At 72.1% G+C, this 26,834-nt stretch overlaps 1 protein-coding gene across 2 annotated transcripts; it reads right to left on the bottom strand.

Annotated features, from left to right (window-relative positions):
* Positions 1-2,680: 2,680 nt before the first annotated feature.
* Positions 2,681-26,129, bottom strand: JAG2 (jagged canonical Notch ligand 2). Of its 2 annotated transcripts, XM_036430323.2 has the most exons (26): positions 26,064-26,129; positions 25,526-25,894; positions 16,913-16,970; positions 16,101-16,352; positions 15,959-16,019; positions 13,015-13,145; positions 12,502-12,621; positions 12,224-12,337; positions 11,925-12,038; positions 11,698-11,811; positions 11,574-11,620; positions 10,930-11,100; positions 10,082-10,232; positions 9,807-9,953; positions 9,615-9,728; positions 9,341-9,454; positions 9,149-9,262; positions 8,903-9,019; positions 8,400-8,427; positions 8,237-8,322; positions 6,890-7,003; positions 6,572-6,687; positions 5,640-5,888; positions 4,863-4,994; positions 4,193-4,349; positions 2,681-3,912 (listed from the first exon to the last, which is right to left on the bottom strand). In XM_036430323.2, exons 1-26 carry the CDS (start codon positions 26,127-26,129, stop codon positions 3,455-3,457), a joined length of 3,714 nt encoding a protein of 1,237 aa, XP_036286216.1. In that variant the 3' UTR covers positions 2,681-3,454. The 2 variants fall into 2 exon arrangements, with proteins under 2 accessions (XP_036286216.1, XP_036286217.1); XM_036430324.2 differs by lacking the exon at positions 11,698-11,811.
* Positions 26,130-26,834: the final 705 nt, after the last annotated feature.

Genomic DNA, 26,834 nt, shown 5'->3' on the forward strand with positions numbered 1-26,834 from the left:
CTGACCTCAGCACCCCCACACTCCCTCCCCCCACCTCCCAGTCCTGACCTCAGCACCCCCACACTCCCTCCCCCGACCTCCCAGTCCTGACCTCAGCACCCCCACACTCCCTCCCCCGACCTCCCAGTCCTGACCTCAGCACCCCCACACTCCCTCCCCCGACCTCCCAGTCCTGACCTCAGCACCCCCACACTCCCTCCCCCGACCTCCCAGTCCTGACCTCAGCACCCCCACACTCCCTCCCCCGACCTCCCAGTCCTGACCTCAGCACCCCCACACTCCCTCCTCCGACCTCCCAGTCCTGACCTCAGCACCCCCACACTCCCTCCCCGGACCTCCCAGTCCTGACCTCAGCACCCCCACACTCCCTCCCCTGACCCCCCAGTCCTGACCTCAGCACCCCACACTCCCCCGACCTCCCAGTCCTGACCTCAGCACCCCCACACTCCCTCCCCCGACCCCCCAGTCCTGACCTCAGCACCCCCACACTCCCTCCCCCGACCCCCCAGTCCTGACCTCAGCACCCCCACACTCCCCCGATCTCCCAGTCCTGACCTCAGCACCCCACACTCCCCCGACCCCCCAGTCCTGACCTCAGCACCCCACACTCCCCCGACCTCCCAGTCCTGACCTCAGCACCCCACACTCCCCCGACCTCCCAGTCCTGAGCCCGGCTTTGTCTCCCGCAGGAGCTGGTGCTGACCAGTCTCTGGCTACTGAGCCCCGAGGGCTGTCAGCTTGATGGCTGGGGAGGGAACGGGGGCTGGTGCCCTTGGCCTGCAGGAGTGGAAGCCCGGCAGGCAGCCCGGGGGCGGGGGGAGTGCCCGCGGGACTGGGGGCGCAGGAAGGACGGGGATGGGGCTCACGCCCTGGGCTGCAGGTTATCGGACAGGGTCACGTGCAGGAGGCTCTCGGCAGGACACCCCCCACACCTGCCCGCGTCCCGCACCATCAAACACCCGTGTCTCCCACCATCGAACACCCCGGCCAGCTGCTGGGGCTCCGGGGCCTGGTCCGCCTTACCCCTTTCCCGGGGACGTTTCTTCCGAGACTCGCTGCCTCTCCCCGCACAGGCAGCACGGTCCCCAGGGCCCGCACAGAGCCTGCGGGCGGGGTGCAGGGGGGGGGCTGCTCAGAGCCTGCGGAGAGGAGTGCAGGAGGGGGGTGGGCACAGAGCCTGCGGGCGGGGTGCAGGGGGGGGGGTGGGCACAGAGCCTGCGGGCGGGGTGCAGGGGGGGCCGCACAGAGCCTGCGGAAAGGAGTGCAGGGGGGGTGCCGCACAGAGCCTGTGCGCGGGGTGCAGGAGGGGGGTGGGCACAGAGCCTGTGCGCGGGGTGCAGGGGGGGGCCGCACAGAGCCTGCTGGCGGGGTGCAGGGGGGGGGCTGCGCAGAGCCTGCGGAAAGGAGTGCAGGAGGGGGGTGGGCACAGAGCCTGCGGGCGGGGTGCAGGGGGGGGCCGCACAGAGCCAGCGGGCGGGGTGCAGGGGGGCGGGCACAGAGCCTGCGGGCAGGAGTGCAGGAGGGGGGTGGGCACAGAGCCTGCGGGCGGGGTGCAGGGGGGCGGGCACAGAGCCTGCGGGCGGGGTGCAGGGGGGCCAGGGCTCAGCCAGGAGGAGGCCCTGCCTGGACATGGTCAGGGGCCTGCTCTAACCCAGAGCAGAGGAGGGAGGAGGGAGGAGGGAGGAGGGAGGAGGGAAGAGGGAGGAGGGAGGAGGGAGGAGGGCGGACCGAGGGGCAGGTGCCTCCAGGCTGTGCAGGGCGCTGGCTCCACCCTCCCATGGAGTCTCCTGGGATCTGATGGGCCCCTGGCACAGCTGGCCTGATGCAGGAGCAGGCGGGCCTGCTCGAGACTGCATCTGACTCCTGACTGTGCGCCTGACTATATATCTGATCCTGACCGTGCGCCTGATCCTGACTGTGCGCCTGATCCTGTGTGCCTGATCCTGTGTGCCTGACGCCTGATGCCTGACTATGTGCCTGACTATATACCTGATCCTGACTGTGCACCTGGTCCTGACTGTGTGCCTGACTATATACCTGATCCTGACTGTGCGCCTGGTCCTGTGTGCCTGACACCTGACTGTGCGCCTGGCCTGGGCCATGCAGCCCGCAGGGCGCCTAGAGCCCACAGATGAAAGAGCTTGAGGCCAGACACGGGCCCTCCAGGCTGCCTGCTGTCTCCTACTTTTCTCTCAGGTTCTGTTCCTGGTGTGGCCTTGCTCCTCTCGGGAGACACACGGCCTGAGCAGACACCGCGCTGCTGGTCAGCGGTGGCCGCCGGCCAGGCCTCCACGCCGCGTCCAGCTGCCCGCCGGCAAGGCGGGGCTATGGCCTTGTGACCTCACTCCCTCGTCTGACCTCATAGTTCCCTCAGGTCTCAGTAGCTCTTCACGGCGGAGTGACGGCTTCACAGAGCTGTTAGCCGGGCGTGGGTGACCTCCCTCCGGGCCAGGACGCTCCTGAGGCCCGCCAGCCACGTGGGCACCGATATGCCGAGGCCCCAGCGCCCACGGAGGCCCTGGGCCAGCAGGGCCAGCCACACCGCCTGGCCACCGCGGCCACGTGGCCCAACGGGCTGCCCACGCCCAGCCTCCCTGCTCCCGGCCGGCCACGCGGAGACCGCCCGCCCACCCGCCTCCAGGCGACACGGGCAGCCCTGAAGAACACGGAAGCCAGCAGGTTTAAGTTATTAAATCAAATATACAGAGTGATTCCTTTAATATGTACATATTTACAGAATGCACTTTCACGGGGCCGGCCAGCGGGCGGCGTCCTGTGCCCACAGCAGCGCGGACGGCGGCGAGGGGAGTGTGAAGGCACTTGTCACAAGTCCAGTACTGCCCCGTCCCGGAGCACAGCCGTCAGGAAGGGCACTTCAGAACGCACAGTGGAGACCTGGAGGGCGAGCTGGGGCAGGAGCGGGTGAGGACGGCGGGCAGAGGGAATGGCCTGCGAGCCTGCTGTGGCCCCGGGCGCCACGACAGCCACGGCCACGCGGGTGTCCACGGGCCACGTGGTCAGCCACGGGTGGTCCCACCAACAGCCATGGGTCCCTTGAACACCGTGGGCCACGGGTCCCGCCGGCGCTTTGGCCCGGAGCCACGGAGCCCCCGTGTGAGGAACAGAAGGGGAGCTCTGTAAACGGGGGAGGCGCCACCTCGGGGTCCGACAGTTCGGGGAGAACACGGCAACCTCTCCCGCCACACGGCGGACGTGACACGCGGGAACGGTACAAAAATAGCCACTATCCGGGGGTACACCCCCGTTCTCCCCCGACAGTCACCGAATAATTTATACAAGGTCAGAGGAACGTAGAAAATAAACATTTGTTTTTGGTTTTTGGTGTTTTTTTACACAAAATAAAGAACTATGCACACGGTCTCGGCCTCCTGTCGGCAGTGGGGGCGCCGCACGGGCGGGGTCCCGGTCGGGGTCCCGGTGGGGCAGCAGCGGCTCAGTCCAGGCCGGCTCGGCGGGCCTCGTTCACGCTCCGGACCGCCCGGTTGTCCACCTTGGGGCGCGGGGCCCAGCGGGCCGGCCGCCCGGGCGAGCCCCCGGGCTCTTTGGTGAGTTTGTGGGCCAAGAACTTCTCGGCCTCCGGGGCGTCCTCGCCGCGCGGCTCCTCCTCGTCCTCGTCGGCGCCCGGGCCCGCGGGCCCCGGCAGCGCCTCGGCCGCCCGGCGGGGCGGGGGCGTGAAGCTCTTGCCCGGGAAGGGCGTGTCCCGGCCGCCCGGCCGCCCGATGGGGTTGCGGATGGGGTTGAGCGGCGCCCACTGGTTGTTGGCGCTGTCCTCGCGCGGCAGCCGGCCCCGCTCCCGCTCTTTCCGGCGCTTCCGGGTCCACCACATGCACACGGCCACGCAGGCCACGCAGAGCACGCTGAACACGCCGCACAGCACCGGCACCAGCACCCCTGCGGGCGGGGCGGGGTTCCAGCAGGGGCCCGACCCAGCCCCGACCCGACCCCGAGCCCAGCCCCAACCCTGACCCCCAACCCCGACCACAACCTCAGCCCCAACCCCAGGCCCAGGCCCAGCCCCAGCCCCGAACCCAGCCCCGAACCCAGGCCCAGCCCCAACCCCAGGCCCAGCCCCAACCCCAGGCCCAGCCCCAGCCCCAGGCCCAGCCCCAACCCCAGGCCCAGCCCTAACCCCAGGCCCAGCCCCGGCCCAGCCCCGGCCCCGCCCCCTCACCTGTGGGGGAGCCGCCCATGACCACGGTCTCCACCTTGACCTCGGTGACGGCCAGCAGCAGCGAGCTGTTCCCGCGCTGGGTGATGGCGGCCACGATGGCGTGGGCCGTGCTCTGGATCAGGCTGCTGTCCGGCAGGTCCCAGGCGGGGCTGAAGGACTGTGGGGAGCACACGCTGAGGTGCTCCGCCGGCCGGCCCTCCCCACGGCGCTGGGTGAGCGAAGGCCCGGCTCCAGCCTGCAGGCCGCGGTGCTCGTGGCCGGCTGCCCGGACAAGGGCTGCAGGCAGGGGCCTGGGCCCAGGGCGGCCCGAAGGGAGGGCCCAGGCAGGTCTGGCTGACCCCCCTTTCACGGCCCCCCAGCCTCCACCATCTCCCGGAGCCGGCCCCCTCTGGTCCTCTCCGACCTGCCACACCTGCCCCGGCCTCGCTCCCGGCCTCCCCTCTCACCCCAGGCACCCGACACCCCTCCCCGGGCCCGGGCCCCCCGCACCGGGCAGGGACCCCAGCTCCGCCCCCGGCAGTGGGGACTCCCACGTCTGGGTCAGTGTCTGCCTTCACACACCTGCGGACCAGCCGGCCGGCCCTGCCCCCCAGCACCCTGGCCCCAGGAGCCCGTGCAGAGCGGCCGAGGAGGGAGGTGGCCGCCCACCCGCCCGCCCGCCCGCACTCACCACGGCCACCTCCACGGCACTGGCCTCGGCGGACGGGCGGTCACACAGCAGCACAAGGAGGCGGTCCCGGGCCGCCGCCCGCGTGGCCGGCAGGGCGCGGATCCCCCAGCAGATGGCGCCCACCGTGGTGCCCTGGGCAGACGCGCACGTGAGCAGCCCGCCCCCCGCAGCCCGTCTGGGCCCGCGGACACGGGGACGGTGGGCAGCTGTTTCCCACACAGACCTGAGCCCCGTCCCTCGCCGTCCGTCCTGGAGGAAGCAGCACCTGCAGGCCCACCCTGAGCGCCCCACCCCGAGCCCCCCACCCTGAGCGCCCCCCCACCCCGAGACCCCCCCCACCCTGAGCGCCCCACCCCGAGCCCCCTCCCCACCCCGAGCCCCCCCACCCTGAGCCCCTCCCCACCCGAGCCCACCCACCCCGAGCCCCCCACCCTGAGTGCCTCCCCCATTGAGCCCCCCACCCTGAGCCCCCCCCCCTGAGCGCCCCCCCGGGCCCCAGGCACCCAGCCACAGGACGGCCTGTAACGGCAGGCTGGGCCCAGGCCGAGGGCCCACGGCCACCTGGAGTCCAGGCCCCTGGGTGACGGACGGACAGGCTCCCCGGCCTCCACGCCCTCTCTACCCTCTACCCAAGCCCACGAGGCCAGGCTGCCTGGCAGCCACAGAACCAACGGCCTCCCTGCGCCCCCGGGGCGGAGCCTCGGGCAGCGCGGAGGGCAGCCTGGCGCCGCCCCCCACCCGGCGCCGCTCGGAGCAGACGCGCGTCCCGGCTCTCACCGGGGGCACCTGGTCTGGGTCGAAGCGCAGGGTGAGGCGGGCGCAGTTGCTGTCCAGGTGGCCGGAGCGCGGCACGCAGGGCGAGCGGGGCAGCGGGGGCGCCTCGGGGCCGCACTCGCCCCAGGCCGCGCAGGGCGGCTGCAGGCACTGCCCGGGCGCCCGCTCCCCGCACTGCTGGCCCAGCGGGCAGTGGGCGCTCGGCGTGTCGGGCCGGCTGGCCAGCAGGCAAGGCTTCCGTCCGCACCACACCTGGGCCGGCACCCCGATGAGGGAGAGAGACAGACAGACAGACGGGGCGGGTCAGCGAGTCCAGGGCCGTGCCCACCCCGCCTCCCAGGGCTCCGGGCTGTCCACACCAGAGAGGACCGGCCGGCAGGAGGCAGGAAAGGGGGCTGGTCCTGCAGGGGCCTCCGTCTGGACGTCCAGCAGAGGGGGACGGACTTGGTTTGCCCTCCTCCCCCGCCCCGGCAGCAGCTCCTGGGCCTCCAGGGTGGGTATCAGGGTCACTGGCAGACGACGGAGCCCCGGGGGCTCCAGGACGCCAGCCCCCGCCCCTGCAGCCCCGGAGGCCTGTGCCCCGCAGCCCCCAGAGGCCCGGTGCCCCCACAGCCCCCGCCCCCCGCAAGCCCCCGCCCAGCAAGCCCCCGCCCGCCGACCCGCCCGCACCCCCGCAGCCCCCGCCCCGCAGCCCCCGGAGCGAGCCCGTGCCCCGCAGCCCCCGCCCCGCAGCCCCCGCAGCCCCCGGAGCCTGTGCCCCGCAGCCCCCCGCCCCGCAGCCCCCGCAGCCCCCGGAGCCTGTGCCCCGCAGCCCCCGGAGCCCGTGCCCCGCAGCCCCCGCCCCGCAGCCCCCGGAGCCCGTGCCCCGCAGCCCCCGCAGCCCCCGCCCCGCAGCCCCCGCAGCCCCCGGAGCCCGCGCGTGGGCAGCCCGGCACCTTGCTGCAGTCCCGGCGGCCGTCCCGGCAGTGGCAGCTGTTGCAGTCCTCCGCCCAGGAGCTCCCGTGCGGGAAGGGAACGCCCTGCGACCAGCAGGACCGGCCCAACACGATCACTGCGGGGAGAGAGGGGCGACCCTGAGCCCGGGGACCAGGTCCCGCCCTCGCTCCCGCCTGGCAGTTCCCCCCCCCCCCCCATACCCCCCCCACCGCCACCGCGCCCCCCGCCTACCCTCCTGGCACCGCCCCCCCACCCCCACCGCCCCCCCGCCTACCCTCCTGGCACCGCCCCCCCACCCCCACCGCGCCCCCGCCTACCCTCCTGGCACCGCGGCCCTGCGCGGCCGGGCGGGCAGCTGCAGCGGAAGCCGTTGATCTCGTCCACGCACGTGGCCCCGTAGGCGCAGGGCGAGGACTGGCACTCGTCGATGTCTGTGGAGAGGCGGCCGCTCAGGGGATGGCACCATGCCAGTCCGGGGAGCAGCCCCAGGCACAGGCTGGAGGTGCCCAGGGGCCTCTGAGCGGGGCCTGGACGGTCACTGTCACAGCCCGAGGCCTCGGGCACCGGCCCCTCAGCCGGCCAGGACCCAGGGCCCACGCCCCCGGGGCCTCTGTTTCTGAGGGGCTGTTCGAGGACGAGCCGTTAACAGTGAACCTTCTGCGTTTCTAGGGCCTCGGCTACGGACAGTATGTAACACACAGGGTGACATACTCAGAGTGGCCAGGTGATGGCGATCTCTGAACGCCTAGTAACCTGTGCACTCGGGGTGTGTCCTATAGAACAGTGTTTCCCAAACTTTTGACATATGTGTACCCCTCCTATAATTTTCGTAACGCTGAGTACCCCTCGTACTCATGAGAACGTAGAATTAGGTGCAGCGCATATCCCCACCAAACTCCGGTCCAACGCGTACCCCTGGGGAAACACTGCTATGGAATAAAAGGCTAATATGCAAATTGTCCCCTTGAGCAGGAGTTCACCCAGCAGGCAGGCTGGCCAACTGCCCATGTCCCCTCCCCCTGGCCAGGCTGGCCAGACCCCACCCATGCATGAATTCATGCACCAGGCCTCTGATATATATATAGATATAGATATATAGATATAGGTAGATATAGATATAAAATCTGGCCACTCAGTGTGTGTGTGTGTGTGTGTGTGTGTCTGTGCACACACACACTGAGAGGCCAGATTATCATGATCTCTGAACGCATGATAATCTGGCCACTCAGCGTACGCATTTTAGTTCTCTGTTCTGATGTGAAGCTCTGCCTGCCATTGTTTCACATCGCTTCATTTTTTTCTTTTTAACAATTTAAAGTGATTTCTTCTTCAGTCCTTAACCGTCCATTCGTCCTTTCACTTTTCTCTCACGGAGGCCGTGCTCTGTGGACGCCGGTTTAGGCCAAGTTCACGGCCTTTCGGACCCTCTGAGTGACAACAATCCGTGTCACAGGGGCACCCGGTCTGAGACGCTGAGGGGGGCGTGGCCAAAACGAGGTTGGTGTCCACGGGTCTAGCCCCTCCCCGGGCAGCCCCAGAGCAAAGACGGGGGGGGGGGGGGGGGGGGGGCACAGACAAGGGGGACACTGAGGCTGGCAGGTGGAGGAGGAGGGTGTGTGGATGTGGCGACCCCCGAGCCCGCCCCGCCCCGCCCCGCGGCTCACTGATGCGGCAGTCGGGGCCCGCGAAGCCGGGAGCGCACTCGCAGCGGAACCAGTTGACGCCGTCGACGCAGACGCCGCCGTTGTAGCTGCGGGGAGAGGGCAGGTGTCAGGGCGCCCCAGGCGGACAGCACGGGCCCGCCCCGGCCCCCGGGGCTCCACTCACCAGGGCAGAGGGTTGCAATCGTTGGTGTCTGCATCCGAGGAGAGAGAGAGGAGGTGGGCTTGGCATCCACCACCCAGAGCCCCCTGCGCTGGGCGCGGACCTGGGCACCACGGCCCACCCTGACCACGTGGGCGGCAGGCTGAGGGTGAAGGGCAGGGGAGGCCTCGGAGGTGGGGGGGCCTGCACCAGGAGTGGGGACGGGACCTGCAGCGGAAGGGGCGGGGTCTGCAGTGGGAGGGGAGGGGCCTGTCACAGGAAGTGGGGGGGGCATGGGCAGGAGCCTGGCTGCAGGCTGAGTGGGTGGCAGGTCCATAGAGGCCAGGACACCCAGGGAATGAGCCTGCAGAGCGAGGGGTCAGGGAGCACAGCTGGTCTTGGGGTGTACCTGTGCTTTGGGGGTCAGATGCAATGGGCATGTGCAGGGGCGGGATCAGGAGGGGGCGGGCCCAGGCCCCAGCCCACAGGCCCCACCCCGCGCCTCCCAGCGCCCACCCCGCGCTCACTGTGGGTGCAGGTGCGGCCTTCCCAGCCGTCCCGGCAGATGCAGGTGAAGGAGTCCCCGCTGCCCACGCAGGTGCCCCCGTTGAGGCAGGGGTTGGGCAGGCAGCTGTTGTTCCTGGCTATGGGGGAGGCAGAGGAGGGTGCTCTATGCAGCCCCGACAGACAGCGTCCACACCACGCCCCCCCCCCCCCCCCCCCCGGGGCAGAGCGAGCGGAGGGGCGGGGCGGCGGAGGGCAGCCGGCCTCACCCAGGGTGCAGGTGCTGCCCTTCCAGCCGGGCGGGCAGGCGCAGCGGAAGGTGTCGCCGCTGTCGTAGCAGGTGCCGCCGTTGCTGCAGGTGTAGGCGTCGCACTGGAACTCGCCTGCGGGCACAGGGTGCTCAGCGGGCGGCCTGGCGGGAGCGGGCCGCGGGCGGGCGGGCGGGGCCGGGCGGCACTCACGCGAGTGGCAGGTCTTGCCCTTCCAGCCGTCGTCGCAGGCGCAGTAGAAGTCGTTGACCAGGTCGTGGCAGCGGCCGCGGCTGTGGCAGGGATCGGGGAGGCAGTCGTTGGGATCTGGGGGCGAGGACGCCGGTCAACAGGGTGTCACCGGCATTCAGGGGGGCGAGGCCCAGGAGCGGGCGGGGGAGACGGGGGCGGGGGTGGCCAGGCCCAGGCCTGAGCTCCTGGGGGCCCCAGGGGTGTGGGGGGCGGGGGGCGGGGGGGGCTCACTCACTGGTGTCGCAGAGCTCGCCCTCCCAGCCGCTGGGGCAGAAGCAGCGGAAGGCGGCCACCTCGTCGATGCAGGTGCCCCCGTTGCGGCACGGCTGGCCCAGGCAGTCGTCGATGTCTGCGGGAGGCAGGCGTGAGCCGGGCCGGCGGCCGCCCCACCCGTCCCACGGCCACGCCCATGCCCACGGCCACTCACTCTCATGGCAGTAGGTGCCCGTGAAGCCGCTGTCGCAGACGCAGGAGAAGTTGCCCCCGGGTTGGCTGACGCAGTGCCCGTGGGGGCCGCACACGCTGGACCGGGCCCCGCCGGACACTCCTGCCTCGAACCCGCAGCTGTCAATCACTGCAGCAAAGGAAAGAGGTCAGCCGGCCCCCTCTGCAGGCCCCGCCCCCGCCTCTGCAGGCCCCGCCTCTGCAGGCCCCGCCACCTCCGTCTCTGTAGCCCCGCCCACTTCTGCAGGCCCCGCCCACCTCTGCAGACCCCGCTGGGGCAGGGCTCCCTGGGCACGGAGCAGTTCTTGCCCGCCACGTCATCAGGGCACGCGCAGTAGTAGTCGCCCTCCAGGTTGTAGCAGCGGGCGCCGTTCTGGCAGGGGTTCGGGTCACAGAAGTCGATGTCCACCTGTGGGCGGGGGCACTGTGAGGGCGCAGCCCCTGGAGGTTCGACATGGGCCAGGTGTGCCGTCCACTCGGCCTGGTCACCTGGCTCCACAGCCAGAGCCGAGGGCCTCCCACCGAGACGGCCAGGCCGCTCGCTGGACGGAAACACCTGGGCCGCCAGCCCCTCCCACCACCGCCCCGCGCAGCCGCTTCCTCTGCCGCCGCCGCATCCGGCCTGCGCCCTCCTGCCGGCAGGAAGGCCGCTCTGACCCGCTCCCACAGGCCTGCCGGGCGGTCCGCGGGGCCTCGCCAGACGCGGTGCTCGCCAAACGTGGCCGCTGGGCCCGGCGGGACCTCTACCACGGCCGAGGCCTGCTGGCCGGGAGCCTGCCTGTGCCCCCTGCAGCCCACGGCCAGGGCAGGTCAGAGGGCACAAGCCAGCATCTGGAGAGGACCCGCCCTCCCAGGGCCACGCACGGCACACGCAGCCCCTCCCACACAGCACACGCAGGCACACGCAGCCCCTCCCACACAGCACACGCAGGCACACGGCCCCTCCCACACAGCACACGCAGGCACACGCAGCCCACCCAGGCCCCTCCCGGGAGGCCCACATGCCCCACCTCGTCACGGCCCCTCCCCCTCAGGCGGTTGGGGGCCAGGCCTGTGCCAGGGCTTGGCATGACCAGCAGGGACCCCTGCCCTCCCCCCGCACGCACCTCGCAGAGCCGCCCCGAGGCGCCGGGCGGGCAGCGGCAGAGGAAGCCGTCCACCAGGTCCTCGCAGACACCGCGGCGGCAGGGGCTGCTGGCGCACTCGTCCAGCGCCAGCTCGCAGTGCCGGCCCCGGAAGCCCCGCGGGCACACGCACTGGTAGCCGTCCACCAGGTCCTGGAGGGCAGCGGGGTGAGCTCCTCCCCTGCAGGGCCACGCCTCCCCACACCGCCCCACGCCTCCCCACGCCTCCCCACGCCGCCCACACAACCCCACACCGCCCCACGCCTCCCCACGCCTCCCCACGCCGCCCCACACCACCCACGCCTCCCCACACCGCCCCACGCCTCCCCGGGGACATGCCACCACCCACCTCCCCCGGGGACACGCCTCCCCATGCCACCCCACACCTCCCCACGCCACCCCACGCCTCCCCACACCGCCCCACGCCTCCCCACACCGCCCCACGTCTCCCCACACCACCCCAGCCTCCCCACACCGCCCCACACCTCCCCACGCCGCCCCACGCCTCCCCACACAACCTCACACCTTCCCGGGGACACGCCTCCCTATGCCTCCCCAGGTACACGCCACCCCACGCCTCCCCCGGGGCACGCCTCCCTCAGGGGCTGGCCGAGGCCACGCCTCACCTTGCAGGTGCCGCCGTGCTGGCACTGCCCTCGACAGTCGTTGATGTCTGGGGGACAGAGGGAGGGTCACGGGGGCCGGGGCGCGGCCCCGCCCCCCCGCCGGCGGCCTGCCACCCATACTGACTGATGTGGCAGTCGGTCCCCTTCCAGCCCGGGAGGCAATCACAGTAATAGCCACCAATCAGGTTTTTGCAAGAAAAAGCGTTAAGGCACGGCTTCCCTTCGCACTCATTGGCGTCTGCGGACGAGACAAGAGGGCGCCATGGGCCCGGCCCCGCAGCCCAAGCAGCACCGCAGCAGCCGCAGCCCAGCACGCAGCCCGCGCATGCACACGCGTGCCCCCGGCCTTACCCAGCCGGCAGGTGGCCCCCACCCACTGCGGGGGGCAGAGGCACTCGAAGCCGTCCACCCGGTCCACGCAGGTGCCGCCCACCGCGCACGGGTTCGAGGCGCACTCGTCGACGTCTGCGGGAGGGGACGGGGCAGCGTGAGGGAGGCGGGCCGGGCGCCTGGGTCCCGTGGGAGGAGGGGCCTCGAGCCGGGGGCTCCCCGTCACGGCTCTCCTGGTCCCCGAGTCCACGGCCACGTGGGTGGATGTGCTGCAGCGCCCCCCGCCCCTCCGGCCCCCCAGCAGCCCGGTGGGCACTCACCCAGCGCGCAGGTGGGTCCGCTCCAGCCGGACGGGCAGTCGCACTCGAAGCCCGAGGGCACCTCGTGGCAGGAGCCCCCGTTGGCGCAGGGGTTGGAGGCGCAGGCGTGCTCGGCTGCGTGGGGGCGGGAGGCGGCGGTGGGCGGGGCGTGACAGCCCGGCAGAGTGCTCCCCTCACCCCCAGACCCCAGGAGGGCACAGGTGTGCCCAGGGCAGAGGGCGCCGGAGCGCTGGGCCCCGCGGACTCCGGGCACCGGCCGGGCGGGAGAGGCCACCTACCCCGCTCGCAGTTCTTGCCGGCGTAGCCGGCCGGGCACACGCAGTGGTACTGGTCCGGCTCGGCGTTGATGCAGGTGCCGCCGTTGGTGCAGGGGTGGTGGCTGCCGCAGTAGTTCAGGTCTGGGGGGCGGGGGGGGCGCTCAGAGCAGATGCCCGGCTCTGCACCCGCCCGGCCGTGGAGAGTCCCCACCCCATGCTCACCCGCCCCACCTGCCGCCCGCTGCCTGCCACTGGCCCTGCCCGCCTGCCCTGCCGCCCCCGCTGCCCGCCCTGCCGCCTGCCGCCCCCCCTGCCCGCCCTGCCGCCTGCCGCCCCCCCTGCCCGCCCTGCCCGCCCGCCGCCCGCCCTGCCGCCCGCCGCCCCCCTGCCCGCCCTGCCGCCCCCCTTGCCCGCCCTGCCGCCCGCCCTGCCGCCCGCCGCCCCCCTGCCCGCCCTGCCGCCTGCCGCCCCCCCGCCCGCCCTGCCCGCCCGCCGCCCGCCCTGCCCGCCCTGCAGCCCGCCCGCGGGCGCTACCTTTGTTGCAGAGCAGGCCGCCCCAGTTGGTCTCGCAGTTGCACTGCCAGGGCTCCACGCAGCTGCCGTGCACGCAGCCGGGGTACGGCACACACTCGTCACAGAAGCGGCCCTGCCAGCCGTAGTGGCACCTGAGGAGGCCAAGGGCCCGGGCTGGTGGGTGGGGTGGCCCAGGCGTGGCGGCCGCCATGGGTGGCGCAGGGGCCATGGCCGGGGCCGGCATCCGGGCTCTGCACCGGAGCGGGCCCAGGGCCAGGCGGTGACAGCCGGCGGCAGCCCAGGCCTGTCCCAGGCGCTCCGGCCGCCGGCCAGGACCGTGGGCGCAGCTGTCCAGTCACTCCCGCCCGAGCTATTCTGGGACCGGCCCCTGAGCGGGGCCCCGGGAGCAGGCGCCGGGAGGGAAGCCCGGCCGGGACCCGGGCACGAGAGCGCCGACCGGTCGCCGGCGAGGGGAGGACGGGCTCCGGCCGGGCAGCGGTGGGACTTGGGGCTTGGTGCACGATCTCGCCTGAAACCCCAGGGCAGTCACTCCTCTGCCAGCAAAGCCCCACGCACAGAGGGTCCGTCTCACGGGGAGGCACGGCCCATCCAGGGGCCAGACTCAGGGCAGCGGCCGGCCCAGGAGGCCACCTGCTCCCGGCAGACGGTGTGGAGGGACCCCGGCTCGGCCCTGCCCGGCCGGCGGTGGGCGGCACCTGCCAGGAAGGTGCGGGCGGAGGACAGGCAGCAGGACACGGAGGAGCCGCCCCGCCCCGCCCCGCCCGGGCCCGGGTGCGGTCTGACCGGCCAGGCCCCGGGGCCCATTCCTCGGACCCGCAGGCCCTGTGGGAGGAGTGACGGTCAGCCATGCTGCTCCTGCCGGCTCCGCCCCGGAATGTATTTTTGGACGAGGAAGGAGCCACGGCCCTTCCTGGGCTGCCCCCCGCCCAGGCCTTCCTGGGGGACACTGCCTGCCCGGCGGGCACCAGGACGGGGACACCGAGGCCAGGGAGAGGGGCGCCGCCACCCCGACTGTGTGTGTGCCAGGCGGGTCACGTGGCGTGGGCCGCACCCCCACCCGGACCTCCAGGTGCCCGGGCCCTGGTGGGGCGGCTCAGCAGGCCCCTCCGCACGCTCCCCGCCCGGGCTCCAGGGGCCGGGAGGCGGCGGCAGGAAGGCAGGGCCATCTCCGTGGCATCCGGTGGGGGTGTCCTCGCTGAAACCTGAGCCACCGGCAGCTGGGCCTCACCCACAGGCTCCCCGACCCCCCATGCGGCCCTCCGGCCCCTGGCCCGGGAGGCCCGCCCCCCAGCTTCCTGCAGGCCCAGCCAGCAGGGAGGGCGGGGCAGACGGCTCCCTCCCGCCTCCTCCCCCTCGGTGCCTGCAGCCACCCGGCCACGGGACCGGGCATCCAGGCTGTGTCGGCACAGGGCGGGCCGAGCCGGTGGGCAGGGCTGGGACCCAGGCTCCCGGCCACCGGTCAGCAGGCCGGCCTCGCCTGGTCAGCCGGACAGCCTCACACCCCTCCCTCTGGGGCACGGACCTCCACGGCTCACGGCCCCTTCCTGGCTCCAGCCTGCCCTCCGTCCAGACTCGTTCCTGTGTGATGCCAGGGAGGTTAACTAACCTCTCTGGGCTCAGAGTTCTTGTCTGAGAAACACATCAGGAAGCAAGCCCAGCCCACAGGGAGGCTGGGGATGGGGAGAGTCCAGGCCGGGCAGAGCGCACGGCCCACCTGCTCGTCTCTGTCCACCTGCACCCTCCGGAGGGCGACGGCATCGCAGGCCCCCGGCTCCCGGCCCGCCCCGGAGCCACCCTGCTGCCTCTCTGGACCACACACCGCCCACCCACTGCTCCCTGCACCCCAGGGTCTCTCACCTCCCCCCGCCCCCACCAAGACCCCATGTCCACACCTGGCCGCCCTGGCCACAGGACCCCGCACTCCCGGCCGCCCTGCCATGGCCGCCCTCCCCGTGGCCTCTCCCCGTGGCACACCCTCGGCAGGAGGCCCAGGCGGCTCTCGGCCTCCTCGCCACCCACCCAGGGCCTTGTACCACCTGCCAGTGCCCACGCGTGTCCTGGGCCGGGCCTGTCCCATCAACCACCCGGACAGGAGCCCGGGGGCGGCTGTGGAGACACCCCCACCCTCTTCGTGGCAGCCCCGTGGCCAAGGCTGGAAAGTGGGGGTCCTCCTTGGCTTCCACCCCTCTCTCACCCCAACATCAAACCCACTCTGCAGTGTCTTCTGGACTCGCCCCCCCTTCGCCTCCTGCTGGCTCACCCCAGCCCACCAGCCCGGCCTCCCGCCCGCTCCTCCTCACAGCAGCTGTGGGTGCTTCCCTGTCCCCGCCCCCACCCAGGAGCTCCCACCCAGGCCCCGCTTCTCCTGTGCTGTGCACCCCCATCCTCAGGGGGCTCCGGTCTCCAGGCCTGCACCCCCGGACAGGGCTGCCCAGGCCACGCTACACGGAACAGCTCTGCCACGCTGTCCCCATGGGCCCTCCACACCCAGGCTCTGAGGACAGCGTCTCCCCTGCACTGTCAGCTGCCCGCCCCTCCGCTGAGCAGGCGTGTGCACAGCCCGCGCACAGTAGGCACACCCCCTCCACTGAGCAGGCGTGTGCACAGCCCGTGCACAGTAGGCGCTATCCCCCTCCGCTGAGCAGGCATGTGCACAGCCCGCGCACAGTAGGCACACCCCCTCCGCTGAGCAGGCATGTGCACACCCCGCGCACAGTAGGCACACACCCTCTGCTGAGCAGGCGTGTGCACAGCCCGTGCACAGTAGGCACACACCCTCTGCTGAGCAGGCGTGTGCACAGCCCGTGCACAGTAGGCACACCCCCTCCGCTGAACAGGCGTGTGCACAGCCCGCGCACAGTAGGCACACCCCCTCCTCCACTGAGCAGGCGTGGGATGCTGACGGGGGCGGAGGGGCAGAGGGGTGGAGGGGCAGGGGACTCACTTGCACTCGCCGGGCACGGAGCAGCCGCCGTGGAGCAGGTTGCAGCCTTGCTTGCACACGGCTGCGGGAGAGGGGGAGAGCCCGTTGCAGTGCGGGTGGGGTGAGGGGCCCCCCGCCCCGGCCCCGGCCGGCCGGCGCCCACCTTCCTTGCACTCGGGGCCCATCCAGCCGTCCATGCAGGCCTTGTTGCCGTACTGGTCGCAGGTGTGGTGGCCGAAGAAGTCGCTGCGCGGCCGGCAGAACTTGTTGCAGGTGGGGCTGTAGTAGTTCTCGGCGCAGCGCACACGCACCTGCAGCTCCAGCTGCGCCACGTGCCCGCTGAAGTGCAGGCTCTTCCAGCGCTCCTCGGGGTTCACCATGCCCGCGTGCGACACCCGCTCGATCAGCAGCTCCTCTGGGGTGGGGGGCGCGGAGTCAGGCCGCGGGGACCCGCAGGCCCACGCCGCTCCTGCTCCGCCCCCCACTCACAGGCAGAGGAAGGTGGGGTGCCCCCACCTGTGCTCCCCCCGCTGATGGCCCCTCCTAGGCCAGTGCCTGACCCTACAGGGGTCCACCCTGGGCCCTGAGACGGCTGGGGCTCAGCCCACTGACCGTCTTTCTTCTAAAATACGTATCATTACGCCCTGGCCGGTGTGGCTCAGTGGATAGAGCGTCGGCCTGCTGACTGAAGGGTCCCAGGTTCAATCCCGGTCAAGGGCATGTGCTTGGTTGCAAGCACATCCCCAGTAGGGGGTGTGCAGGAGGCAGCTGATCGATGATTCTCTCCCATCGATGTTTCTGACTCTCTATCCCTCTCCCTTCCTCTCTGTAAAAAAAAAAAAATCAATAAAATATATTTAAAAAAATAAGATAAAGTACACGTCAATGGTTTCAGAGAGGAGGAGAGAGGGGGAGAGAAACATCCGCGACGAGGGGAACCAGGCATGGCGTCCCTCCGGGGCGGCGCGGACTCACCATCCGGGGTGGTCTGGTTGTCCCAGTCCCAGGCCTCCACGATGAGGGTGAAGGAGCGCTGCGGACGCGGGGGAGGGGGGCAGTCAGGGACCCGAGCCCCAGGGCCCGAGGCCGCCCAGGGCCTGCGCTGAGCGAACAGGACCTGCCCCAGGATACCCCACTGAGCCCAACTCCGCCCTCAGGGTCAGGGCTTCCCACCCAGAGGGCACCCCCATCTCAGCAGACCCCAGACCCGCCGGCCGAGGGAGGCCGCTCCCCGTCAGGCAGGCCGGGGCCCAGACCGGAGCCTGAGCGCCGAGCAGCAGGGCAGCGGCTGGAGCGCGGCGACCGGCCCCGCCGAGGCCGGACGGGGGGCCGATCCAGCGGCAGCCAGCCCGCCGGAGGGCCCCAGCAGGCCCCGGCCCAGCTCCGGAGCTGCCCGCCCAGGACACACAGGCGCCGGTGGACAGCCCCCCACACAGCCGGCCTCACCGAGGCCACTGGGCAGTGGGGCCCGGCCGTACCGGCAGGAAACGCGCCCGGGACCCCGCGCAGCCTCAGCCTCCAGCCATGGCCCCGCCCCCGGCTCCCGGACCGCCCGTCGCCGCCCAGGCCATGCGATGGGGTGATGGCACTGCCCTCTGCAGGGGTGGCCGGAGCCTGTCACTCACAGGCACCAGCTCCCGGGTACCTCTGTGGTCCCCATCCACACCACCTGGCCACCGAACCCTGGCCACCCAGGCAGGGCCCTCCCGTCCCCGAGGACCCGACCTCCAGACCCTGCGGTCTGGCTGTGCCGGGACCACGACACTTCACCCACCACCAAGCACCCAGGCTGCTCCCCCAACACAGCTGCTCCCATCACACAGCTGCTCCCCCCACACAGGCTGCTCCCCACACACAGGCTGCTCCCCCCACACAGCTGCTCCCCACACACAGGCTGCTCCCCCCACACAGGCTGCTCCCATCACACAGGCTGCTCCCCACACACAGCTGCTCCCATCACACAGCTGCTCCCCCCACATAGGCTGCTCCCCCCACAGGCTGCTCCCCCCACACAGCTGCTCCCCCCACACAGGCTGCTCCCCCCACACAGGCTGCTCCCCACACACAGCTGCTCCCCACACACAGCTGCTCCCCCCGCCCAGGCTGCTCCCCCCGCCCAGGCTGCTCCCCCCGCCCAGGCTGCTCCCCCCACACAGGCTGCTCCCCCCACACAGGCTGCTCCCATCACACAGCTGCTCCCCCCCACAGGCTGCTCCCCCCACACAGGCTGCTCCCATCACACAGCTGCTCCCCCCCACAGGCTGCTCCCCCCACACAGGCTGCTCCCATCACACAGGCTGCTCCCATCACACAGCTGCTCCCCCCCACAGGCTGCTCCCCACACACAGGCTGCTCCCCACACACAGCTGCTCTCATCACACAGGCTGCTCCCCTGCCTCTCTCCCCCAGGCTGTTCCCCCAGCCCAGGCTGTCCGCCCCCCCCACAGGCTGCTCCCACCTCCTTCAGCCTCCTGCTGACCCCCAGACCAGCACCACCGCCCCTGGCCCCCCTCCCCGCCATGGGCATCTGTCACCATCAACCACACCCACTGGCCCATGAGGACCCTCTCCTCCTCCCAAGACGCAGACCCTCCCTGGCTGCCCGCCCTCCCTCGCTCGCTCGCTCGCTCGCCTGCCCTGAGCCGGCACCCAGTGCTCTCTGGGCCCTCACACCCCCCCCCCGGGGCCTGCACCCCCAGGGCTCTCCGGGCCCTCACACCCCCCCCGGGGCCTGCACCCCCAGTGCTCTCCGGGCCCTCACCCCCCCCCTCACCCCCAGTGCTCTCCGGGCCCTCACACCCACTGCCCCCCCTGCACCCCCAGTGCTCTCCGGGCCCTCACCCCCCCCCTGCACCCCCAGTGCTCTCCGGGCCCTCACCACCCCCCTCACCCCCAGTGCTCTCCGGGCCCTCACACCCCCCCCCCCGGGGCCTGCACCCCTAGAGCACGGCTGAAACCGGGGAGCCCACAGCTCCTGCCCTCCTCACGGCCAGCCCAGCGCATCCCAGTCCACAGCCCTGGCACACACACACCCGCCCTGGCACGGATGCCCCTCAGGCCGCCCGCCCTGGCCATCTCCCTGCTGGGGCAGCTGGAGCCCAGCTCTTCCAAGCTCCACTTGTTTCACTCATTCGTTCTGCCCTTCCCTCCCTCCCTCATTCACTAGTTCACTCCCTCCCTTCCTCCCTCATTCACTCACCCATTCCCTCCCTCCCTCCCTCCCTCATTCACTCATTCACTCACCCACTTACCCACTCACTCATTCCCTCCCTCCCTCCCTCATTTACTCACCCACTCACTCCCTCCCTCATTCACTCATTCCCTCCCTCCCTCCCTCCCTCATTCACTCATTCACTCATTCACTCACTCGCTCTCGTTCTGTCATTTGCTCATCCCTTCCTCCCTTTGTTCATTCCCTCACCCATCTGTCCCTCCTCTCCCCGTCCCTCCTCTCCTTCACGCACGGAGCCTGCGGAAGGCTCACAGCCTCACTCGGGGACAGGTGAGGCAGAGGGCTCCGGGGTGGGGAGCAGGGATGCTGTTCGGAGGGCTGTCGGGGCCGGACCCCAGTTCCCACTGGGCCCAGGGCTGCGGAGCGCGAGGACGGGCGTCTTCAAGGGACAAGGGCCAGACGGCCGAGGCTGCCACGCAGTGAGTGGCTGCGGCCTGCGGCACCCAGGGGGGCGCTGGCGGGAGCGGGGAGCCGGGCCCGGGGCCTGGGACCACGGCCGGCCACCCCGCGGCCCCTCAGACGCTGCCGCCTCCCACACCTGGGCACCGGGCAGGGCGCCGCCCGGCTCCGGGAAACCCCACGCCGCCCGGCAGGTAGGGTTACGGCCACCGCGCGGAGCCTGGCTCCGGTTACCTGCTCCCGCAGGGCCGCGCCCGCCAGCTGGGCCCGGCACCTGCACAGCAGGCCGTCATCCCGAACCTGAGCCTCCCTGGGCGCCTCCGGGACTCAGTTTCCCCTCCAGCCTCAGAGCCACGGGCTGCAGGACGGGGGGCGGGCCGGCACGCAGGCACAGGGACCGGAGGCCGGCCTCAGTCCCCAGAGGCCTGGCTACAGCTCCTCCTACAGGGAGCCTGCTGGGACCAGCCCCCACGACCGCCTCTGACCATGACCCCTGACCCCCAAGGCCAGGCCCACACCCTTCACCTGACCATCAGACCGGACAGGCCCGGGACCAGGCGCACCGCACCCCAGGGCTCAGGACGCCCCATCCTGTGCCCCACCCACAGGCCAGGGCACCCCACACGGCCGGCCGGCCGGCCGGCATGGCCTGCAGCCCGGCCCAGGGCCGGCTCCAGCCTGGCGTGGTTCCCGCCCGTCCCAACCGGCCATCCGGCCCCCCGCGGCGTGGAGCTCCAAGCACAGATACATTTCCTGAAACCTGAGCCTGGAGAGGCCTGGGCCTCCGCGCCATTGTCACTGCACCGAGGGGGAGGGGGCGGGCGCCCGCAGGGCGTGGGACCTGGGAGGTGGCCCCACCCCACCCAGGAACCCAGAGGCCCACCCTCCACCACAGAGACCAGCTGGGCCCCACCCACCCCGCCCTCAGGCCCTGAGGGAAGAGGACCAGCAGCCCAGGTCCCGGCACCTCTGGGCTGATGCTGGTCACACCACTCACCTGGGGATGGGGAGGATGGGGATGAGGATGAGGATGGGGGAGGATGGGGATGGGGATGAGGGGGATGGGGATGGGGAGGATGGGGATGAGGATGGGGATGGGGATGGGGATGATGGGGATGGGGATGGGGATGATGGGGATGGGGATGGGGGAGGATGGGGATGGGGATGATGGGGATGGGGGAGGATGGGGGAGGATGGGGATGATGGGGATGGGGATGGGGATGGGGATGGGGATGGGGATGGGGATGGGGATGGGGAGGATGGGGATGGGGGTGGGGATGAGGATGATGGGGATGGGGGAGGATGGGGGAGGATGGGGGAGGATGGGGATGATGGGGATGGGGATGGGGATGAGGATGGGGATGGGGATGGGGGAGGATGGGGATGAGGATGGGGATGAGGATGGGGATGGGGATGGGGATGGGGATGGGGATGGGGATGGGGATGGAGATGGGGATAGGGATGGGGGTGGGGATGGAGATGGGGATGGGGATGGGGATGAGGATGGGGATGGGGATGGGGGAGGATGGGGATGGGGAAGGATGGGGATGGGGATGAGGGGGATGGAGATGGGGATGGGGGAGGATGGGGATGGGGAGGATGGGGATGATGGGGATGGGGATGGGGATGGGGGAGGATGGGGATGGGGATGGGGATGGGGATGGGGAGGATAGGGTGGAGTGGTGGTGGGGATGAGGATGGGGATGGGATAGGGTGGGATGGGGATGGGGATGATGGGGATGATGGGGATGATGGGGATGGGGATGGGGATGGGGATGATGGGGATGGGGATGGGGGAGGATGGGGATGGGGATGGGGATGGGGGAGGATGGGGATGATGGGGATGGGGATGGGGGAGGATGGGGATGGGGATGGGGATGGGGGAGGATGGGGATGGGGATGGGGATGGGGATGGGGGAGGATGGGGATGGGGATGGGGATGATGGAGATGGGGATGGGGATGGGGGAGGATGGGGATGAGGATGGGGATGATGGAGATGGGGATGGGGATGGGGATGAGGATGGGGATGGGGATGGGGATGGGGATGAGGATGGGGAGGATGGGGGAGGATGGGGATGAGGATGGAGATGGGGATGGGGATGATGGGGATGGGGATGGGGGAGGATGGGGATGAGGATGGGGATGATGGAGATGGGGATGGGGATGGGGATGAGGATGGGGATGGGGATGGGGATGAGGGGGATGGAGATGGGGATGGGGATTGGGGATGAGGGGGATGGGGATGGGGATGGGGATGGGGATGGGGATGGGAATAGGATAGGGTGGGATGGGGATGGGGATGGGGATGATGGGGATGGGGATGGGGATGGGGATGAGGGGGATGGAGATGGGGATGGGGATGGGGATGGGGAGGATGGGGATGAGGATGGGGATGATGGAGATGGGGATGGGGATGAGGATGGGGATGATGGAGATGGGGATGAGGATGGGGATGGGGATGGGGATGGGGATGAGGATGGGGATGGGATGAGGAGGATAGGGTGGGATGGGGATGGGGATGATGGGGATGGGGAGGATAGGGTGGAGTGGTGGTGGGGATGAGGATGGGGATGGGGATGGTGATGGGGGTGGGGATGGGGGTGGGGATGGAGATGGGGATGGGGATGGGGATGGGGATGGGGATGGAGATGGGGATGGGGATGGGGTGGGGATGGAGATGGGGATGGGGATGAGGGGGATGGGGATGAAGGGGATGGAGATGGGGATGGGGATGGGGGAGGATGGGATAAGGCTCACCTAGGATCGTGGAGATGGGACAGCTTCCTGAAGTCGGGATGAGGACCTGCCTGGGTCTGGGGATTAGAGACCCGTATCCCCCATGACCACCCTCCACCTCAGGCCTGGCCTGGCTCCCCAAGGACCTCTTATGGACCCAACCTGCCCCCAGAGCCCAAGCCGGTCCTGAGAGCCAGTCCCATCCACGAATCCCGGCCACAGCCCTGCAGGGGCCTCTCCCTGTCCGGGGCAGCCTGCCCCCCGTCTCCAAGCCCACTGGTGGCCCAGCCCCACCCAGCAGGCCTCCTGGGGGGAGCGGGTGGGTGAGGAGGAGCCAGGGCGGGGGGGGGGGGGACAGGGAGCACAGGGAGGACCATGTCCCCCCACCCCCGCCCCAGGGCAGCACAGGCCTCGGCCCGACCACAGGGGCTGGGGGCTCCGGCAGCTGCCAAGCCCCTGGGTAACTGAATGGGGGGGAGCCGGACCCTGGGCCCACACCCCACAGACCTCCCACCTGGGACACGCGGCTCACAGGCCAGCCACACACACACACACACACACACACACACACACGCGCGCACACGCACACACGCACGCACACGCACGCACATGCGCACACACACGCGCACACACGCACACATACGCGCCTCTGAGCACGCGATGGCCCCCCAGGGACTCCGGCCTTTTGCTGGGCAGCCAGCGGGGGAGGGAAGGAGACCCGGCAGGTGGGGAGCAGGGCTGGGGGCCCCGAAGCGGCTGTGTCTTAGGGTCTCAGGTTGGCTGTGCTGTCAGAAACGGGGTCAGCCTCAAGCCCCCTACAGCACACAGGGGTCCTGCGCCCCCTCAGCAATCCCTGCCCCTCACTCCCCAGCCACACCCAGGCGGGTGGCACAGCCTCACTCCCTCCCTCCCTCCGGGGCCCTGGCCGCCACCCTGCATCTCCATCAGCCAATGGCACTGAGGCCATCACCACCCCTGACGAACCCAGAGGCCCGCAAACACACGCACGCACATGCACACCACAAACATGCACACACAACAGGCACACAGACGACACACACACACACACACACACACACACTTGCACTCAAGCGTGCATACCGCCTCCATCTGACAGCCACAGCCCAGCTCCCTGACCATGGGGAGGCAGTGAACAGGGGGCACCTGTGGGGCGGGGTCAGGAGAGCCGGCCGCCCCCACACCTGGCTGCCTCCACCTCCCTCATCCAGGCCCGCCCGGGCCTCTGGGAGGGCAGAGCCGAGTTCCCCCTGGAACCGCAGTGCAGCCCGCACACACCTGGCAGCTCCTGTTCCTCCTCCGGCCCCCAAGGCCCTGCCTCCTCACGGTCCTGCCGCACGGACCCCAGAGTCCACGCTGGCTCCGGCCGGAGCCCCGAGGCTGGGCCCAGGCACACCCTCCGCTTCCTCCGTCTCAGCAAAGCGCCCGGGCACCCCGGTGCCAGACGGCCCGCGCACGGGCGGGACGGAGCGACCCGCGTGGCCACGAGCGTGCCGCCGAGCGGAAATGCCAGGGCGCTGGCATCACCACCTCCTCACCGTGTCACAGCCACCCGGTGCCCGAGGGCAGGCGGGCGCTGCCCCGAACCCGCGCCTCCCCGTGGCCCTGCTCGCCCTCAGGCCGGCCCCTCCACCCCCCCCCCCGCCCCCGGACACGGGGCACCAGCTGCCGGCGGGGAGAGGGAGCCGTCGGGCAGCGGCCGGGAGCCACGAGGGACGCGTGCTGGCCCGCCACATTCCTCCGCACGCCCCGCCCCCGAGTGGCTGCCAGCTCAGGCAGAAAACACATCCTCAGGTAGCGATCCGAAGCCGCCCTGGCCGGGCCCCAACGCAGACGGCAGGCCGCGGCCCTGCTCAGACCTGCCTGCCGCTGCGGGGGCGAGGGGCGGGCTTATCGGAACTGCCCCGGGCCTCCCGGCCCCGGGGCCCGCCCCCGCCCCCGCCCCTTCCCCACCGCAGGACACGTTCCCTGAGGCCCCGGGGTCAGAGGCAACCCCAGGACCCGGCCGGGGTCAGAGGGCAGGGCCGGGCCAGGGGGCCGGGGCCGGGCTTCCTAGGAGCGGGCGGCCAGAAAGGGGTGAGGCTGCGGACCCCAGCCTGGAGGAAACGCCAGCACAGGGCTGCTGGGGGCGGCCTCCCAGCCCCCTCGCCTGGCCTGGCTCCGACTCCAGTCTCCAGAGGGGCACCAGGTGGGCACAGTCCTGGTGCCTCCAAGCAGCTGGCCCAGCGGGAAGTCCTGGGTCAGACCACAGGTCCCTGATCGCAGCCTGGCGCCCCGCTCCAGCGACTCCCCGCTCCCGGACAGGCCCATCCCAGCTGCTCCGGACCCTGTACCCTGGAACCCGGTCCACCCAGGGCCAGGGCTGCAGCACAGGGACCCTTGGGTGCCAGGCCAGCCCTTGGTTCAGGAACAGAACACATGGGCCACCTGGAGGCGTTGGCCTGACCGCCAGCCTCGGCCAGACAGCCCGGTCCCTGTCCTGGCTTCACGTGCCATGGCCCGGGGCGGCCCACATCCCTCCTCGCGTGCCCAGGCCCAGGGCCCAGCCCGGCCGCCGCGCCCCCACCCAGAAGAACAGAAACAGAAGCCCACCGCAGACGGGGCCGCAGAGGGACGGCACCAGGGCCCCTATTTCTTCCCTTGGGATGAAGGGGGGGGAGGGGGTCCTGGGCCAGCGGCGGGGCTGCAGCCTGCACGCGTGAACCAGGCCCTCCTGGGCCCAGCCCCCACCCCCACCCCCCCATCCCGGGGCATCCAGGAAGCGGCAGGCGAGCGAGCGCGGACTGGCTGCGGGCCCAGGGCGGCTCCGCCGGGGCCTGCCCCGGACCGGCCCCAGCACGCGCGGCGCACATGCCTCCGCGGCCGCCGGGGCCCCAGGCGCCTCCAGGCGCTTCCCCGCCCGACAGACACGCGCGGGGCGGCCGGGCACACGCCGCCGCCGCCAAGACCCCCGCGCCCACGTGGCGGGGCGCGCACCGGCCCGGAGCACGCGCCCCGGGGGGGGGGGGGGGCTGCCCGCCGCGTGGCGCCCCCGGCCCGGCCCGGCCCGGCCCGCTGGGTGCGCGCGGCCGGCGGACGCAGGGCCCGGGCTGCAGGTGCGGGGGAGGGTCGGCGGGCGAGGTGAGATGGGGGGAAGGTGGGGGGCGCAGGGGGGCATGGGGGTCCCGGGAGGAGGGCTTCGGGGCCCGGGGGGCGCACGTACCGGCCAGGCGAACTGGAAGGGGATGACGACGAGGGCCGGGTCCGGGTCCGGGCCGCCGGGCCGCGCCCGCGCTCTCGCCCGGTCCCCCGGCGGCGGCAGGTAGAAGGAGTTGCCGCCCAGCACGGGCGTGGCGCCGTGGCCGTAGCTGCAGGGCCCCGTGGGCGCCACCTTGGCCTGGTACTCCTTGAGGCACACGCGCGCGTACGTGTCGCGCTCGTCGTGGCCGCAGCCGCCCGCGCGCGGGCCGGGGCCGGGGCCGGGGCCGGGGCCGGGGCCGGGGCCGTCGCAGCAGGCGCCGCTCAGCAGCTCCCCGTTGGCGTTCCGCAGCGCGCTCACCCGCAGCTCGAAATAGCCCAGGGGCCGCGCCGCCTAAAAATAAGGCGGAGGAGCGGGAGCGGGCGGGGGGCGCGGCGGCGCTCCCTCCCCCCCCGGAGCCCCCGGAGCCCCCGCCGCCGCCCGGCGCCCCGGCTGCCACCCGCCGCGCCCCAGGCGGTGCCGCCCGGCCCCGGGGGACCGCCCGCCGCCGCCCGCGGCTCACCTGCACGCAGAGCGCCAGCAGCAGCAGCAGCCGCCGGGGCAGGCGCCCCCGGCCCCGCTCCCGCATCGCCGCCCCGACCCCGCCGCCGCCGCCCCTGCGCGTCCGGCCCAGCCCGGCCTCCGGCGCCCGCGCCCTCCGAGCGGCGGCGGCCGCGGCGGCGGCGGCGGGCGGAGTCGGGCGGCGCCGCGCGGGCCTGGGCGGTGGCGGCGCGGGCGCGGGCGCGGGCGCGGCGGCTCGGGCTCGCCGGCGGGGGCTGCGCTCGGCCGGCGGCTCCGGCGGCGGCGGCGCGGGTCCGGCCTCGGCTCTCAGCGCCGCGCTCCGGCGCCCGCAGCCAGCAAGTTCGGGGCGAGACTGACAGCTCGCTCGCCCATTCGCCGCCCGCGCACCTGCATATGCATGAGGGGGCGGGGCCGGGCCGGGGCGGGGCCGGGCCGGGGGCGCCGGCGCTTTAAAGGCGCGGAGGGCGCCTCCCGCCGCGCCCGGCCCGGCGCGCGCTCCCCGGGGCCCGCGGCCGCGGGGGGTTCGCCGCCGACGCGGGGCCCGGCGCGCGGGGCCCGGCCGCACAGCGCCCCCTGCCCGCCCGCGCCCCGCCGGGGCCAGGGCCGGGGGTGGGGCGCCCCCTGAGGTCGCCGCGCGGCCCCCTCCCATCCCAGCGCCGCCGCCGCGCCCCGGAGTCCCCGGAGAGCCACCTCCTGCCCAAACCGGGGCCGGCCCCCGCGCGGCGGGCGCGGCCAGCCTCCTGCGCTCCCCGCTTCGCAGCGGGGGTCCCCG

This window comes from Pipistrellus kuhlii, unplaced genomic scaffold, assembly GCF_014108245.1.
Source record: "Pipistrellus kuhlii isolate mPipKuh1 unplaced genomic scaffold, mPipKuh1.p scaffold_m20_p_107, whole genome shotgun sequence".
Lineage (NCBI taxonomy): Eukaryota > Metazoa > Chordata > Mammalia > Chiroptera > Vespertilionidae > Pipistrellus > Pipistrellus kuhlii.